We start from the raw sequence: 18,954 nt of genomic DNA, 5'->3' as shown, positions 1-18,954 counted from the left end.
GGTAGCTCTCTAGGAACAGGGTTGGAGTGAAAACCTACAGGAGGGTAGCTCTCTAGGAACAGGGTTGGAGTGAAAACCTACAGGAGGGTAGCTCTCTAGGAACAGGGTTGGAGTGAAAACATACAGGAGGGTAGCTCTCTAGGAACAGGGTTGGAGTGAAAACCTACAGGAGGGTAGCTCTCTAGGAACAGGGTTGGAGTGAACCTACACGAGGATAGCTCTCTAGGAAAAGGGTTGGAGTGAAAACCTACAGGAGGGTAGCTCTCTAGGAACAGGGTTGGAGTGAACCTACACGAGGATAGCTCTCTAGGAAAAGGGTTGGAGTGAAAACATGCAGGAGGGTAGCTCTCTAGGAACAGGGTTGGAGTGAAAACCTACAGGAGGGTAGCTCTCTAGGAACAGGGTTGGAGTGAAAACCTACAGGGGGGTAGCTCTCTAGGAACAGGGTTGGAGTGAAAACCTACAGAAGGGTAGCTCTCTAACTCTCTAGTTAGAGAGCCTTGTCCTAGGGTCTAGGTTGAAAATAACACAGGTTAAGACAATGTTATAATTCCATGCAGAAACGTTAGAAAATAAACAAATTCATTGGAACAGCGGCAGACTATTCACAACTAGCCTAGTGTAAGGAGGAAGTCAGTTATTTTCACAAGGGATAGAGGTGAATGGCCCTACTATGAATCTCTCGCTCTCTCTCGCCATCACAGTAAATGATCTCCCCACCACAAATCAAATGACTAAAGGTCATAACGAGAAATAACTCAGAGAGTGTGTGAGAGAGAGAGAGAGAGCGAGAGAGAAATAAAGAGAGAGACGTTGTGCCAGTCAGTTGGATGTGTTCCAGCTCATTCCCAAAGTGATTTTCCTCTAACAATTTCCTTCCAGGGGAAGTTGCTGCCGAGGTGATGCTTGGAATACACACACACACACGCACACACACACACACTAGTGCAATGAAATAGCCTTCTCATTGAGTGGTGGAAAAGGTGACACGTGCACATGCATACTCAAACATGTTTGTGGCATCAAATAGTCTAGTCATTGAGTGCTGCCACCATGAATGGCTACTTTGAGAGAGGGACGAAATATGAAGAGAGAGAAAAGCATGTTTCCTCAAGTACTCCTTAAGTACTCATGTGGGATAAACACACACCTTCCAGCTTTTTTCTTACAAGGACACTGTAGATGAGGGTCACATATGTCTGCAATTTCAGCAGTGAGGAGAGACACACACACACACACACACAGCCATTCCTCTAGACATTCCATGGCTGAACCGCTACTTGAAAAACGATACAATACCTCCACTGTGTTTAGGATTAGATGAACCATGTCCAACTGATAGCTGTGGCACACACACACCCTCTACCAAAGCCATGTCTTTTCTTGCTCTTCAGACACAGAGCAACAGCAGGAGCATAAGGATAGTGGATAATGGATTTGTCCCCGTCACACACCCATTAATGAATGGGAGATTGGCTGGCTGTGAGCAGCCCAGACAGCAGACACTTTCCCCAGGAGGCCTAATGTTACACCTATTTTGGTTTGCAGAGGAACAAGACCTTAGAGCTGTACCTATCAGAGGAATGGCTGACTGACTAACACACACGTGAACACAAGCGCACACACACACAAAATAAACTAAAAGAACTGTTGGACATCAACTAGCAGCTTTGGTAAACAAATACTGGACAGAAGTGGCAAAACCTCTAGGAAGACCAAAAAATAAAGCACCACAGCGTTCCAGACATCTGAGACCAGAGCACTTGAAGGAATCTCAGTCTCCCCATGCGTTCTGCTGCAGACTAGCTGTACCCCTCCACGCTCTGGGCACTCTAATAATGTTGCTACCGTGACAAAAGCTTTAATGAGTTCAGTAATAACTCCTCATTCTTCATAAACCTCCGACTCACTCAGATTGCCCCACTTTATATTACACAGACAGAGAGGGGAGGGAGAGAGAGAGGGAGACAGTAGATTTCAGCAGTGTATAGATAGAAGAGAAATTACGTTCTCTGGTTGACAGTAACAGGTGAGCTGACCTAAACGTGTTTTGAATACAGAGACTACAGTGAATTAGTACGAGGCTGGGCTTTCATCTGTGGCATCAAAAAGAAACAACCTTTCCGATCAGTTTGTCCCAATAGGAGCTCAAATAGGTGTCAAACATCTCAAATCTACCTCTTCAAATTTCCCGAGGAGCTCTTGCAAGCTGAAGTTCAGGCCAATCATCTTCGGCTCCAGGATGAGTCTCCTCCCCCTCCCCCTCACTTCTACGTCGTCTCTGATGCCTCAGAGGGCACAAGGCACAGAAGGGTCGCAGGGGTTAGGGTAGTCCTCCAGTGGTTACGGTCAAACCCGGCTTTCAAAACAGGGTCAAGGTCAGTACTTGAAACGCAGTCAAATCCATTCCAAATAGGGTCAAAAACAGTTCTCAAAATACAGATACAATTAAATCCAGCGCTCAAAACACAAATTCGGGCTATCCAACCCGGCGACATACACACTTCACATACCCTTCGTCGCCGTTGTGTTTGTGTCAGTGTGTGTGTTCGCCCTGCTCGGCTACATGGTAGAAGCATCCTCCTCGATGGAACGCAGGCTAAGAAGGGAGCCGTAGCTAGCCTGCTGTCATGCCTCAAGCCTGGGGTTAGATGTCCTGAGAGCTGGGCTGAGGCTGGGTAGGAGGTGACAGGCTGTCTGAGGTGGTCTGTAGGCTGGGGAAGAATTCCTTGAGCTGGGGTGGAATTCCAGGGGTCAGGGTAGAGGGCTGGAGACTGGAGGGAACTATCCAAGTGCTGTCAAGAGAGGTTTGTAGACTGAGGTGGAAAGACTGAGGGGCTGAAGAAATGTTCAAGCTTTTCCTCTTATTCCTTCCCTTTTTCTCTCCCTTCCTCCACTGCTTCTCCGGTCACTAAGGAAGGGGTTTACACTCCAACCCGGGGTAGAGACGAGTGTTTGTTCTCAATTACTCAGATTTAAAAAACACTATCCATGCACACACACACACACACACACACACACACACACACACGCACACTCAGGTGAAAGGAGGCAACACAAAGAGGCACATGGTCTGCCGACCTCTCATTCCTCTCTTACTAAGGTAATGCTAACACACTGCAGAGGAAACACAAACACACATCAGACACACTCTCACAGAGAGAGACAGAGGCATGCAGTCTTAGCCCTACTACTAGCCCCCTGCCCCAGCCTGGACTCCCTCTCACACCCTTCTATTCACAGCCAAGGCAGAAAGAATGTCTCCTTCTCCTCTGGAGCCCCGGGCCACGTGTCCAAGGGTTGAAGCCCCTGATCAGAATCACGATCCTGGAGAGAGAGAGTCTGGCAAGCTGGTCTCTATGTCATGGAGCTCTGCAGAGAAGTTCCTGTCCATTGCAGATCTCCTTTGCAGAGTGGTAATGGTAGAAGTTGTTCTTCCTCTTCTCTCATCCTCTTTCACACTGCTTTGAGGAACCTTTGAGTAGAGTACCAATTATTTTTCTTCCTCTGCATTTTTTTTTTTTCTTTTTCTTTTACCTCCGAGCTGGTATCCCTCTCTTCCTCTCCGGGTCTCTTTCTCTCCCTCACTCCGGCCAGTGGCTCGGCTCTTTCCAGCAGCTGTTTATTATTTTAATCAGCATCCTCCCTTTCTACACCTCCTCCTCTTCCCTCTCCTTCTTTTCAGGTCCTGCTCCGTTCGCTGAACTAACTCAGCACCCACCCACTCCCCGAGGCCTCTACTGGCACAGAAAGAGAGTGGGGGACAGAGGTAGCAGAGGTAACAAGTGGACAGAAAGTTAGGAAGATAAATGCCCAAACCAAGGGAGAGAGGGGGAAGAGCAAGTGGAAAATAGAGAGTGTTGTGAAAACAAAGAAGGAAGGGAGAGAAAGAAAAGAGGTGGCAGAGGGCCAAGTAATGCAGCACTTTACGAGCAGACCTTCCTACCTGTCAGAGTCAGGGATGGTGAAAACATGTGGCTCTCACGTGAATGGAGAGAAGGAAAAAGAGAAAAGAATGGGCTGGGGGTTAGTCGGCCCTTGAGGAGGTTTGGGGGTTTTATCTTTGAAACTACAACCATACAGATACGTTAAGTCTATTTGCCTCTGTGTGGGTCGGCCTACGTGCAAAGGCAGAGTCAACAGCAGGACAGACATATTGTGTGCATCTCACAAACAGATTGGCTACCAATGGGAGAAAGAAATAAGAATGATACAATGCAGAATATTCATAAGAAAACTATGAAGTGTGCTTTACCTAATCAAAATATTGACATGCATTTTTCCCCTGTAACGGCACTTCTGATGAGGCACTATGTATGCAGAAATGAATATGTGCTGTGTGTGTTTTTGAGAAGCAAGTCCAAGTTGATTAACCAACGGGAAATGAGAGAGTCCAACATGCGAGTGAGACAAATACAACAACAGCCGTTGTTTCCCTGGAGTTTGATGCACACCATGTCTGTAGGTGACAAGAAAATAAAAACACTCACACACAGAGGAATAAACACAGACACAGGCAAACAAGGACACACACATCCACACACGGTCACACAGAGGAATATGAGGTAAAAGTTACTTAACGTTACTACAGCTAAGAGGGATTAGGACCATTACAGAGGTAAGATGTAGAGCTATTAATAACCCTCAGACTGGGAGAGAAAAAGAGAAATTAAGAACGAAAGAGAGAGGAAAAACTGAAATTGCTGATAGAGAAACAAAATCACAGAGAAAGAGCGAGAGAAAGACATAGAAAATAGAAAGAAAGACAGAAAAAAGAAAGAGCGAGAAGAGAGACAAAAAGAGAGGCGAGATGGAGAAAGAGAGACAAAGAGTGAGAGTGAAAAGAGAGAAAATGAAAGGGAGGGGGAGGCCATACTATGTGGTTTACAGGACTTAGGCACATCTGCCTGTAATTCCCTGGCTGGATCATAGAGGAACGTCAACGGGAATCTGATCCGCACCCACTAAAACCCTGGGATCTACAGCCCACGGGGGAGAGGAAAGAGAGCGAGAGAAGAAGCGACACTGTATATAGACATAGAAAGATGTAACGTAGAGAGCTTAGGGAGAGGACACGTAAAGGACTTATCTAAACACTTGCTCTCACGGAGGGGATAAAGGACAGGGGAGCACAGAATAGACACAAAAGCATAAACACGTGTTCGCGTGCACACACACGCATACACACCTGGCATCTGTAAAGTAGCTTTTGCCCTCTGATGGGATCGAACCGAAATCAATATCAATGAGGTGCAATGACCTAGGTGGTATCTATCAACAGCAGAGAGGGAGAGAGAGGAAGAGAGAAATGCACTGCTCTTATTCTGTATGTGTGAGGGAGGAGAGAGTTTGAGAATGTGAAGGAGGAGAGAACGGGAGGGAGCTGAGTTTGTCTCACCCTGTGAGTCTAACATGCTGACCAGACCGGGCGCATGTTGATTTTGTCCACCCTCACCAGACTTGAACTATCAAAACTATCAAAACCAGACTTGAACTATCAAAACGAACTCTGAACCAACCATATTAATTTGGGGACAGGTCGAAAAGCATGAAATATTCATGGACATTTAGCTAGCTAGCTTGCTGTTTCTAGCTAATTGGTCCTGGGATATAAACATTGGGTTGTTATTTTACCTGAAATGCACAAGGTCCTCTACTCCGACAATAATCCACAGATAAAAGGGTAAACCGAGTTTGTTTCTAGTAATCTCTCCTCCTTCAGGATTCTTCCTCTTCTCTGGACTTTATTTGGCGGTTGGCAACCAACTTTAAGGTGCGTTACCAACTGGACTGGAGTTTGGACCTTAGTTCATCTTTCAATCACCCACGTGGGTATATGCTCCTAAAAAACTATGAGGAGATGGGAGAGGCGGGACTTGCAGCGCGACAAGCGTCACAAATAGAATCAAGTTCTATTTTAGCGCCTGGCTACGCAGATGTTCGTTGGCGCGCGCGAGCAGAGTGGGTGCAATGATTGAACAACATGTATGTGTACATTTATTTTTGCAATGCTCGCGCACGCGACGTGAGCAGTGTGGTCAGCATGTAAGTAGACAAGGAGCCAGAGTAGAGCTATGAGCTAAAACAGCCCAGTATCAGCTACTGCAGGGACAACAAACACTAGCTATCCTGTGTGGACTGTAAAATACTGCTTTAAAAGAAACCACACAAACACCTTTCAGCGATTGATGTGGCCACTAAGTATTTGTCCAAGTTACGTGTTTTACTTCCTTACAGATCTACGTTGAAAAATGGCCAGAAGCTTAAAGAAAATGCATGTAGCTTCACTTAACAAGGTATTTAGAGGACACACAACAGGACATACAGACCCCCTCCCAGATGTAAGATGAACTTAAGTTGAGAAAAATAACAATGTTTCTAATGTGTGGGTTGGGTGTATAGGAATGTATAGTGTTCCCTCTTCAGACTGGGAGAGCATCCACTACTGTATGTCACAACAAACAGTATTATTCACATTGCTCTATCATTTAGTTAGGTTATTCTGTATGCAGAGATTAACCTGACAAAGTTTACAGTGTAAAGACAGTAATGTGATATTCTTAAGGCATCTATACGTCAAACTTCGGTCACCTACCTCTCTAATGTGTATCATGTCTGTTTTGCATATCATTGTTTCTCACTTTTGACCTTTTTGCTCTCTGGCAGCCTCTTTCTTCCTGACCTAGATAACTTTGTCTCTCTCTCTTACTCTCGTCATTCCCTCTCTTTCTTCGTTTCTCACCTTCCAATGTCTCTGATGCAGGCACACGCACACACACACACACACACACACACACAAACAGCTGAGGACCTCAAAAACAAACTGTACTGTATTCACTGCGAAGGCAGTTAAGGAACTCTTTCACTACCATAATATCATAGGCCAGCTTTCAGACAGAGGAATCACGCATTCAACACTCGTTCCCACCCAGCCTCTCCACAGGCCACGTCAACGAGGTCACTTCCTGTGCCCCGGGGTTATCGCCAACGCAACACTTCCGGTTAGGGGGACAGCGTCCTGTTCGGGAGATGAGAGATCTGTGCGTGTGTGTGCGTGTGCGTGCGAGAGAGTGCATGTGTGTCCTCAACTACACTACTCTTAGAAATGTTTCTCTAGGGGTCCAATAAGAGGTGTTGGAGAGCAGAGCCCCACCTGAGCGTTAGAAGAAGTTACACTGTTACACTTTGCACAGCAATCAATACAGGAAAGGACACCAGCATAGAAAGGTCTCAGAAGGCACCACTCTCAACTAGACTCCTCTGTCTTCCTTCACAGAGCTACAATTGAATAAGAATGGATAGAAGGTAGATGGATGGATGGAATGATGGATGGATAGATAGTGAACCATGAACAGACCATACAGATCGATGGACAGATGGATCTACATTGTCAGTGTTGCAGTGGCAATTAAGCACATTGAAAATAGATACATTGATTGCGTCATGGACACATTTCTCAAATCAGGCAGGCACATGCAGATGCATACAGGATATTCATACTCTTAATTACAATATTGTGTGAATTACAATTACCAGTATGTTTGAGTCAAACAACATTTCATAATTGAAGGACTTCATTTAAGGACTTCATTTAACAAAACACATTCCACATTCAATATCTCAAAGAAGCTGTATTGCACAGCCAGACAAAACAACGTTTTGGGACCCTGACAATTAACCAAACAATGTTGTGTGATGTAATCATATGAACAAAAGCCGTCATGTAACAGAAAAAAACATTTCCAACTAGGGTATCTCCCAAAGTACCTAAAACGCCATCCAGCTTTGAATACCTATCCCTCTTCCTCTACGGCCAGACGACATCATTGTATCGGCAGCAGACGACCTACCTGGCCACGTCAACAGGGCCATTATAAAAGACAAAAGGGACGAAGGTCATGGAGCAAATCGCTAACAATGTGGTAAGGGTCAATCAACCAACCCAAGAATGAACCATGAATCTCAAGTCTCGGTGTGGCCGGACAGCCTAATGCTCCCCACGGTGAGATGCGTCTGAAAACCTCAAGGGTGTTTTCAATAGGGAAATTTCAATTGATTTGGACCAGTGGTTCCATGGCTTTGCTGCTGACTGACTAATTTAATCAATCAGCTATTGATTATGGTGGAGTGTTGTTGTGGTTTGGTGGTGCTGAGCTATAGTCAATGAACAGCATTCTTACATGCCCTATCCCATCTGGACAAGAGGAATACCTATGTAAGAATGCTGTTCATGGACTATAGCTCAGAATTCAATACCATAGTACTCTCCAAGCTCATCATTAAGCTCGAGGCCATGGGTCTGAACCCCGCCCTGTGCAACTGGGTCCTGGACTTCCTGAAGGGCCGCCCCCTAGGTGGTGCAGGTAGGAAACATCACCTCCAGATATTTACAGCAGCAGTTTTTTTTATGGTTGTGTGTGAATGACAAGCACACGTATGCACATAAATACACAAACAAGTGCAGGCACTCAGACACTCTCAAACACACAGCACTATACCAACATTCAAAGCTAATTTAGAGCACTTCCTTTGTTTAATCAGAAACAGGGAATTGTGGTTAACCCAAACAGATGAGTGCAGGCCTTGAAGCCTGATTGGAGAGTCGTCAAGGAGCCAAGGAGAGGAGAGTAAAGACTTAACAAATATTAGCCAGCTAGGCTCTTGATCCGGGGAGGGGATTCTCTGCTGTTACCAAGCAAATACTTGGTTTTGGAATCAAATCAAATCAAATGTTATTTGTCACATACACATGGTTAGCAGTTGTTTATGCGAGTGTAGAGAAATGCTCGTGCTTCTAGTTCCGACAATGCCGTAATAACCAACGAGTGATCTAACCTAACAATTCCACAACTGCTACCTTATACACACACGTGTGACGGGATAAAGGATGTGTACATAAAGATATATGAATGAGTGATGGTGCAGAACGGCATAGGCAAGATGCAGTAGATGGTATCGAGTACGGTATATACATATGAGATGAGTAATGTAGGGTATGTAAACATAAAAGTGCATTATCTAACCACTTACCTAGATAGCTAACTATAAGGGCACAAGGTGAGTCCCAGATGCAGACACAGGAGGCAGATGGTTAAAGTCCAAGATGTTTATTAACAATCCAAAAGGGGTAGGCAAGAGAATGGTCGTGGACAGGCAAAAGGTCAAAACCAGTTCAGAGTTCCAGAGGTACGGAATGGCAGGCGGGCTCGAGGTCAGGGCAGGCAGAATGGTCAGGTGGGAATGGTGGGAATGGAGTCCAGAAAAACAGGCAAAGGTCAAAACCAGGACTAGTGAAAGAGAATTAAAAACGCAGGGGCATGGGAAAAACACACTGGTTGACTTGAACATACAAGACAAACTGGCACAGAGAGGCAAGAAACACAGGGATAAATAGAGTGGGGAAAATAAGCGACACCGGGATGGGGTGGAGACAATCACAAGGACAGGTGAAACAGATCAGGGAGTGACATAACTAGCTACTAAATCAACAACTGCAGAGCATTTAGCACTTTTTAGACAGTTAACTTAATAGTTACAAGATATCTGGCAAACATTTAGTTGAGTGACTCACAAGGCTCCGGGTCTCTCGTCACCGTGTGCTGGTAAACAAACACCATGTGACACGTGACTGGGGACTACCTAAGCTTCATAATAATGTGAAAGGTGAAATGACTAATTAATAATGTATTGCAAAAGTTGACTGTAGGTATATATTTAAAAAGTAGCTACACATATTGAAATGTATTAAAAAACTTATAAATAGTTTCAATGCTATTGATGGTATTGAAAAAACATATTTGGTCTTTTTCCAAATATACTGAATTCAGCCTAAGCCTATACACTACACTACAGCAGCCAGGCAGCCAGCCAGCAGACAGACGAACAGGGAATCTCAATGAGAACAAAGGCCATTGTAAATGACTGGCTGTCTACGAGAATCAAAGAAAAAAGGAATGTCCGCAACTCTGGTATGCTCCTATTGTGATTTAATGAGACGCACAAAAAATACAACTTCGTTTCCCAAGTTGACCTGAGAAAGATCCAACTCGGAACAAAAATATTTTTTTTGTGCTTCTGATTAAATCACCATGGGAGCCTACCAGAGTTGCGGACATGCGCCTGATAAATTTGATGTGCATATTCTATTCATTCTATAGTCTATAGACAAAGAAATACTGCTGTCACTGAATGCTGTATGAACTCACTACTGTAAGTCACTCTGGATAAGAGCATTTGCTAAATGACTCAAATGTATAGCAAATGTACTGAGTATATAGTTTGGTAACTGCATGGTGAGGGGGAAAGTTGTACGGTCTCTGTTGATGACCTCTGAATGACAAGGAGAAGTGAGGTGTGAGGGAGGGATGGAGACAGGTTATTGTGATTGCTGTGTAAGCTAGAGTGCCTTGTTTACAGGTTACAGACTCCCTCCTCCTCCCAGTTAGATTATTGCTGGTGAAGGTGGGAGTTGTGTAACTTGGCCGGGTCACCCAACGCTGCCTGTCCACATGACAAGAGGCTGCTGGTTATTTGCTTCCTGAATGTTTACAGTAAGTCAAGTCACTATGCAATACTATATGTTCCCTCTGGGGATGCAGCACCAAAATCAATGTAGCAATCACTCTTATCACGATGTTAGAGTTTCATCTCTCCTTTGCGCTTCTCTCCATCCCTGTGTCTAGATCAGAAGGGATAGAAGTCCCCTCGGGTTTCATCCTGAATCTCTCTCCTTTGTTGACTGCATGGTCTGCAATCTCCTCCAATCCATTTTTCCATTTAGGTCTAAACTAACTCGTACTCTGTGTTCCATCTGTTCTTAGCAGGGGCTCCCTTCTATCACCTAGTCTACTATCTCATCACCTCCCCTGGGGGTTAGACGCTATGGTGTGTGCGTGCGTGCCTCAGTCACTTTCACTCTCAATTGCATCTCTGTCCTCCCTCGGGATCCATTTTCACACCTACCCATTTTACTTTATGGAGTTTCCATCTCTCTCCGTCTCCCATATATTGCTGCTCTCTCCCAAGGTGCCTCTGGTGGTAATGAGAATATGCAGAAGATGCAGCCTTGTCCCGCCGATCCTTCTCTGCTGTTGTCTCCCTTGAGATCAAAAGGCCTCCGCAGAGTCTAGATAGAGTAATGTTCTCGGCATGCCTTCACCTCCCTCCTTACTGCGGGTCTCTCAGACACCTCATAAAGTGAGAACTGGGCCCGTCCCAATGCTCTAGCCAAGCGGTTCTCTCTATAGGATAAGGGCTAAGTAGAGATACAGGCTAGGCCTTAAATAATGTTCTTTGTCTGTATGACCCTACGTCTGGTCTCTCCAGGGATGAGGTCTTACTCTCTGTAGTCAACAGGGATAGGAGAGTGTACTCTCTAAACGCCTCTTATATTACCTCTCACTCTATGGCATTAGGTTCAATTCACAGAGCAGCACATATTAACTCAACGCACCCTATAGCACCCTTGTCTTGCTTGTAGTTGGCCTCAGAGCGTACGTTTTCAGTGGGCAGAACCTAGATCAACTCTGTGTTAACAGCTCTCTCTAGTCAAAGAGACAGAGAGCCCGGTCGGCAAGGGCCATTGTTCATCCTTAACAGCCATTGTGTTGATTGGCAGGTCCTGTTCCGTAGGGGCGGGGCTGAGTCTGGAGCACCATTAACCTGCTGTTCCTGTTGCGCCCTCCAATCAGCTTTAAGGGCCATTAACATGCCTCAACACGACACTTAACACAGCAGTTAACACCGTGTTCCACAATGTAGCTAATGAGATGGGGGTGTCTACGCAGGTACTCAGACAGCACCCAGACAAACAGTTAGACATCTTGGGAAGGTTGCTTGTCCGTGCATCATTGTAATGCATCTTCTGTGGACAATCAGTGTTGCATGCACACACACCCACACACACACCCACACACACTCAAGGTGGTGACAGGGCAAATCCTCTTGTCATCAGTTTTCATGATGAATAACCCATCTCTGTCATGGATGGAGTAATCTGAGGTGACTGGAGAAGAATTATGTTATCCAAGACAAGGGCACCAGGAAATTAAACACAATACAACAGGCCAGAAAAATACCAAGTCCACCCTGCCATTCACAACACATGGGCTGGGGCTGCGTAGAGACTCGACCCCTAGTATAGTCACTGGAGGAATGAGAGGGATTTCTGGGAGAGTGCTGCTATGCTTCTTGGCCAGTAAAGTGTGTTTCTTTGAAATTGCGCTTACAGCACAGTGAGGAGTTATTCAAATTAGCCTGAAAAGGAGGGATAAAGAGAGAAGAGACGAGGGGAGTGATAGAAAGAGAAGGGCAATATCTGAGAGGCACAGATCTAAAAGAGCTGACTCTTCCCCTTACATTTATTCATATAGAGTCGAGTGATTGCCCCCGTGTGTGTGTGTGTGTGTGTGTGTGTGTGTGTGTGTGTGTGTGTGTGTGTGTGTGTGTGTGTGTGTGTGTGTGTGTGTGTGTGTGTGTGTGTGTGTGTGTGTGTGTGTGTGTGTGTGTGTGTGTGTGTGTGTGTGTGTGTGTGTGTGTGTGTGCGCGAGCGTGCTTAAGTTTGTGTGTGATTGTGTGTGTGTTGTACAGTAACATACACAGTCTTCAAATAATGTTAAAAGCAGCCATCCATTTTGATCTGCTTGTCGTTTTCTCCTCCCTCTCTTCTCTCTCCCCATATCCGTCTCTGTGATGAAACAGGCTGTGCCAGCCGAGAAGCGAGGCAAGACGAGGCTGCGGTGCTGAGAGGCAGAGAGGTGTTAGTGTGTTGGAGCTTCAGACTCATCCACAACACAAAACTCAATTAGCCTAATTACATGGAAATGGAAAGAACAGAGTGAGTGGGAGAGCATGAGGGATGGAGGAAAAAGGTGTGTGTGTGCTGCATATGTGTGTGTGTGTGTGTGTGTGTGTGTGTGTGTGTGTGTGTGTGTGTGTGTGTGTGTGTGTGTGTGTGTGTGTGTGTGTGTGTGTGTGTGTGTGTGTGTGTGTGTGTGTGTGTGTGTGTGTGTGTGTGTGTGTGTGTGTGGGCATGCTCCATATTACATATTGCTCCTGGAGACTGGGGCTACCTAAGGAAGCTAATGAACAAATAGCTGTTACCATTACTATGGGGGCCAGAGGGAGTGGAAAGGAGGGAGGGGGTGGATATTCCTCTTCATCTAGGTCTCTGCTGTGTCTACTACAACCCTTCTAATTTAGATGGCAGAAAGGAGAGAGCAGAAAAAGCGGCAGACAGACAAGGCTTGAACCATAGGGGTTACACTGACTCAAGTGGTTCTGAAACACCACGTAGTGTCTGAACCACACCGTCTGCCCTAGACACACACACTAATGTGTGACTCAAGTGGTTCTGAAACACCACACCATCTGCCCTAGACACACACACTAACGCGTGACTCAAGTGATGCCACAAGATATGCCTTAATGCTGTGTCTAAGGGGATAGAGTCATACATTGTCCAATGTCGTGATATAATGAATGATTCTTGACTGCAGAATGAGATGAACTAGTTAGTATGACTATGTGATTGCATGGTGCCTTACGGAAAACACTTACACAGTTGATTGAAGATGAGTCCTACGTTATGGACTACGACTGATGTGTATAGTAAGATCATGAGATTTAATTCATGGCTGGAGTGCTCTGGAGTGCTATTGAGCGCTTCCACTTACTTCTCTATAAGAGCTGTGCTGCAGCTAGACAAATGCGGAGCGCTCTCCTATATCTCGATATCTATTTCTCTCTCTCTCACCTCATCTATATCTATTGGTCTCTCTCTCTCACTTCACGAATTCCCTTCTCTCTCACACCATCTACTGTATTTCCTATCCCTTTTCTCTTGAGCTTTACGGGTTTACTCCAACTCACTCCATTTGTTTTCCCCTCTCTCCCCCTCTTAAACACTTCATCCATTTCCCTCAAGTCAATCACGTCATCTCTCCTTCCCGCTCTCTTTCTGTTGCACCTGTGCCTTTGTCTATCAGTCATATAGTTCATTAGTCAAACCTTTCTATAGCAACACCAACGCACAGAGAAAACAGAGTACCTCTCTACATTTGAAACGAAATGAAAATAACCCCGTAAAACACAATTACTACATTCACAAACAAGCACCAAATGTAGGGCTGAACCCATTCAGTCGACTGGTCCATTGTTTGGTCGATAGGCTGTTGGGCGACTGAGATTTCTTCAGTCCAGCCGTCGCAATTTATTTTTATGGCGCACAAGACACCTGTCTGATTCGCGCCCATCTCGGAGGCCACGGGGATGACACAGTCCATCACTGTAAGACGTGATACTGAAATTGTATATGGTTATCTTATGTAAAAATAATGGTGCACTCTAATAAATCGAATGTTATTTTAGAACAAATGCGCTTTCTCCCACATTGGATATAGTTGCTGTCCGCGGTTCTGAAACAATATTCAATGTACAGTAGTATTGGCACCGTTCCCTATGTTACTATATGCTATGTGCATAATAGCAAAGTTAACTAGCATATTGAGATTGAGAATAATGCAGTGGAGGCACAGCAGCAGAGACGAAGAGACAGCCCTTGCCTTTAGATTAATTGTCCAAGAAAATTGAGGAGAGAGGAAACCAACCTAATTAGGTCTGTAATCAATAGCCTAACTGTTAAATATGCCTGGCTTTATAAATCATCCATATATGTCTACAGAAGACAGATCTGTCTTCTGTTGCTTGTTTAAGTGTTTGTTTAATAGCCTACTGATTCCGCACCAAGCCTCGTGCTACGGCAAAATGTCAGATAAAGCAATTTAACAGCTGTTTTCTATCTTTGATATGCTGTAATAAAGGCTTTTTAAAAAAGTAGTTCGAACAGACTGGAATTACTTATAATTTATTTAGCGTTGTTTAGACTGTTCCAAACAGGATGAACGTTTTTATTTTAATCTAACAACACCTGTTTGTCACACATAACATGCATGCAGCTCTTGCTCCTACACTACACCCTCCGTTGTCTTTTATTTTTTAATTGAACCTTTATTTAACCAGGCAAGTCAGTTAAGAGCAAAATTCTTATTTACAATGACGGCCTACCCCTGCCGAACCCTAACGAGGAAGACGCTGGGCCAATTGTGCGCCGCCCTATGGGACTCCCGATCATGGACGAGAGTGATGCCTCTAGCACTGAGATGCAGTGCCTTAGACCGCTGTGCCACTCGGGAGCCAACTCAGGAGCCCACTCGGGGATCTCCTTTCTATTGTTCTTATTACAATTATTATCATGATCATCATTATAATAATAAGTAATGTCGTTATCATTAGTAGGCTTTGTATAGTAGACTTGTATAACCACCATTGAGCTGTAGGCCTAAGAGCGTGTTTTGTTTAGTCTTAATACCCTAACTTACTTCGGTTCACATGTCAATACAGTATATAGGCTACTGTATCAATCAATCATTCATTCCTTCATGCCATCTGTCACGACTTCTGCCGAAGGTGGTCCCTCTCCTTGTTCGGGCGGCATTCGGCATTCGAAGTGGCCGACCTTCTAGCCATCGCTGATCCTCTTTTCATTTTCCTTTGGTTTTGTCTAGTCTTGTATCACACCTGGTTCCCAATCCCATTCATTACATGTTGTGTATTTAACCCTCTGTTCCCCCTCATTGTCCTTGTCGGTGATTGTTTGTTTGTAAGCATTGTGCAAGATATGTTCTGGTGTGCGACGGGTTTTGTACCCACGTGTATTATTTAGTATATTTTGGTTTTCAGAGTTTTTGAGCACTTATTAAACTGCTCCGTTTTATACCAAGTTCGATCTCCTGCGCCTGACTTCCTTGCCACCAGCACGCACCCTTACACCATCACACAGCATACCAGACATTCATGCTTAGAAATGCAATCAAGCATTTTAGTCTTACAATTAAATAACAAAGGAAGCTTTGAAAAAATTTGCCGAAACAATAAACAAACCACAATTCACGAATGCATGCAACTGTTTTAAGTCTGCTGTAATAAAGACGTTATATATCTTTTTTATCATTAGAGTAGACTCTCTAGTACACTTGTGATTCTTACATTGTTCCAAATGGTCAGAAAAAATTATATTGTAATCTAACTAACTGTTTGGCACACATAATACTCACGCAATGCTATACCCTCCGGCTATACCCTATACCCTCCTTTTTCTGGATCTCCAGTAATTTCCACAACTAAGTCAAATGTCTTCCACACATCTGACCTATCCTTTCCCTCCTTAGCAACCAGTAAACATTTGCTCGTTTCGAGTTTCTTTTTCACGTCCTCCGCATCCATTTTGCTGTCACGTGTTACTGTGTTCGGAGTTTGTTATAATCATGCGTGCAACGCTTACATGTTTCACATAAAGAGAGCAAGGGTTGAGGGAATAGGGAATGTTTTTCCTAATCAAATTAGAGATTTCGGTCGCAGAGCTTTTCAGTCAGAAACAAGTAAGAACCTAAATGGCTGAAATGATGTAGCAGCTTCAGCACGGACAGCGCAATGAACACTTGCTGTGCTGTGGTGCCTTTTCAGTGCAGTAGGGAGGAGAGAGAGACAACGTGCGCCAGTCACACATGCACTAACACAGTGTGACCACTGGGCTCTTTCTTGAGTAATTTTTGTTTCTTAATTATTTAATCAAACAGTGTGCTTAAAGCATCAGCCAAGCTCAGTGCATATGTAGTTGATGTTATACAGTGCCTTCGGAAACTATTCAGACCCCATGACATTTTACACATTTTGTTGCGTTACAGCTGTAATCTAAAATGGATTAAATAAATAAAATCCTCAGCAAGCCACACAATACACCATAATGACAAAGCAAAACAGGTTTTACATTTTTTGAGCAAATGTATTAAAAATAATAAACAGAAATACTTTATTTACATAAGAATTCAGACCCTTTCCTATGCGACTCGAAATTGAGCTCAGGTGCATCCTGTTTCCATTGATCATCCTTGAGATGTTTCTACAACTTGATTTGAGTCCACCTGTGGTAAATTCAATTGATGGTACATGATTTGGAAAGGCACACGCCTGTCTATATAAGGTCCCACAGTTGACAGTGCATGTCAGAGCAAAAACCAAGCCATGAGGTCAAAGGAATTGTCCGTATAATAATTGTGTCGAGGCACAGATCTGGATTGTGTTGAGGAACAGATCTGGTGAAGGCTACCAAAACATTATGCAACATTGAAGGTCGCCAAGAAACCTTGGCCTCCATCATTTTTAAATGGAAGAAGTTTGGAACCACCAAGACTCTTCCTAGAGCTGGCTGCCTGGACAAATTGAGCAGTTGGGGGAGAAGGGCCTTCGTCAGGGAGGTGACCAAGAACCCGATGGTTACTCTGACAGAGCTCTAGAGTTCCTCTGTGGAGATGGGAGAACCGTCCAGAAGGACAACCATCTCTGCAGCACCACTAATCTACCAGGCCTTTATGGTAGATTGGCCAGACGGAAGCCACTCCTCAGTTAACGTCTTATGGATGGGGGGCAGTATTGAGTAGCTTGGATGAATAAGGTGCCCAGAGTAAACAGCCTGCTACTCAGGCCCAGAAGCTAAGATCTGCATATTATTAGTAGATTTGGATAGAAAACACTGAAGTTTCTAAAACTGTTTGAATGATGTCTGTGAGTATAACAGAACTCATATGGCAGGCAAGAACCAGAGAAAAGATTCAACCAGGAAGTGGGAAATCTGAAATTTGTAGGTTTTCAAGTCTTTGCCTATCCAATATACAGTGTAAAATTTGGTCCGATTGCACTTCCTAAGGCTTCCACTAGATGTCAACAGTCTTTAGAACCTTGTTTCAGGCTTCTACTGTGAAGGGGGAGAGAATAAGAGCTGATTGACTAAGAGGTCTGGCAGAATGCCACGAGCTCAGTCTTGTGCGCACCCGTGAGAGTTAGCTGCGTTCCTTTTCTTTTCCAAAGACAAAGGAATTGTCCGGTTGGATTATTATTGAAGATTTATGATAAAAACATCCTAAAGATTGATTCTATACATCGTTTGACATGTTTCTACGAACTGTAATGGAACCGTCGTCTGAACTAAGTGCCTGCGCCGTGTGAATTTGGATTTGTGAACTAATCGCTCATACAAAAAGAAGGTATTTGGACATAAATGATGGACTTTATCGAACAAAACAAACATTTATTGTGGAACTGGGATTCCTGGGAGTGCATTCTGATGAAGATTATCAAAGGTAAGTGAATATTTAAAATCCTATTTCTGACTTCTGTTGACTCCACAACATGGCGGGTATCTGTATGGCTTGTTTTGGTCTCTGAGCGCTGTACTCAGATTATTGCATGGTGTGCTTTTTCCATAAATCTTTTTTGAAATCTGACAGAGCAGTTGCATTAAGGAGAAGTTTATCTATAATTCCATGCATAACACTATCTTTTATCAATGTTTATTATGAGTATCTCTGTAAATTGATGTGGCTCTCTGCAAAATCACCGGATGTTTTGGAAGCAAAACATTACTGAACATAATGCGCCAATGTAAACTGAGATTTTTGGATATAAATATTAGAGGTCGACCGATTAATCGGAATGGCCGATTAATTAGGGTCGGTTTCAAGTTTTCATAACAATCGGAAATCTGTATTTTTGGACACCGATTTGGCACAGATTTTAATTTTTTTACACCTTTATTTAACTAGGCAAGTCAGTTAAGAACACATTCTTATTTTCAATGACGGCCTAGGAACGGTGGGTTAACTGCCTTGTTCAGGGGCAGAACGACAGATTTTTACCTTGTCAGCTCCAGGATTCAATCTTGCACCCTTACAGTTAACTAGTCCAATGCTCTAACCACCTGCCTCTCATTGCACTCCACGAGGAGCCTGCCTGTTACGCGAATGCAGTAAGAAGCCAAGGTAAGTTGCTAGCTAGCATTAAACGTATCTTATAAAAAACAATCAATCAATCATAATCACTAGTTAACTACACATGGTTGAT

General features: G+C 44.1%; 1 protein-coding gene across 5 annotated transcripts in view; it reads right to left on the bottom strand.

Moving 5' to 3' along the window:
• Positions 1-18,954, bottom strand: part of LOC139556650 (utrophin-like) — a 185,734-nt gene that overhangs the window by 118,307 nt on the left and 48,473 nt on the right. Inside the window, exon 1 of one of the 5 annotated variants that reach the window (XM_071370859.1) lies at positions 2,179-3,601. The exons of the other annotated variants lie outside the window; for them this stretch is intronic. Within the exon in view, the coding sequence (XP_071226960.1) occupies positions 2,179-2,229 (51 nt within the window). The 5' untranslated portion in view covers positions 2,230-3,601. Of the gene's footprint in view, positions 1-2,178; positions 3,602-18,954 lie in introns of those variants that run through there. 5 annotated transcript variants of the gene reach the window in all.

This window comes from Salvelinus alpinus, chromosome 27, assembly GCF_045679555.1.
Source record: "Salvelinus alpinus chromosome 27, SLU_Salpinus.1, whole genome shotgun sequence".
Lineage (NCBI taxonomy): Eukaryota > Metazoa > Chordata > Actinopteri > Salmoniformes > Salmonidae > Salvelinus > Salvelinus alpinus.
Note: the sequence above shows the minus strand (reverse complement) of the source record. Positions and strands in the feature narration are given on the sequence as shown.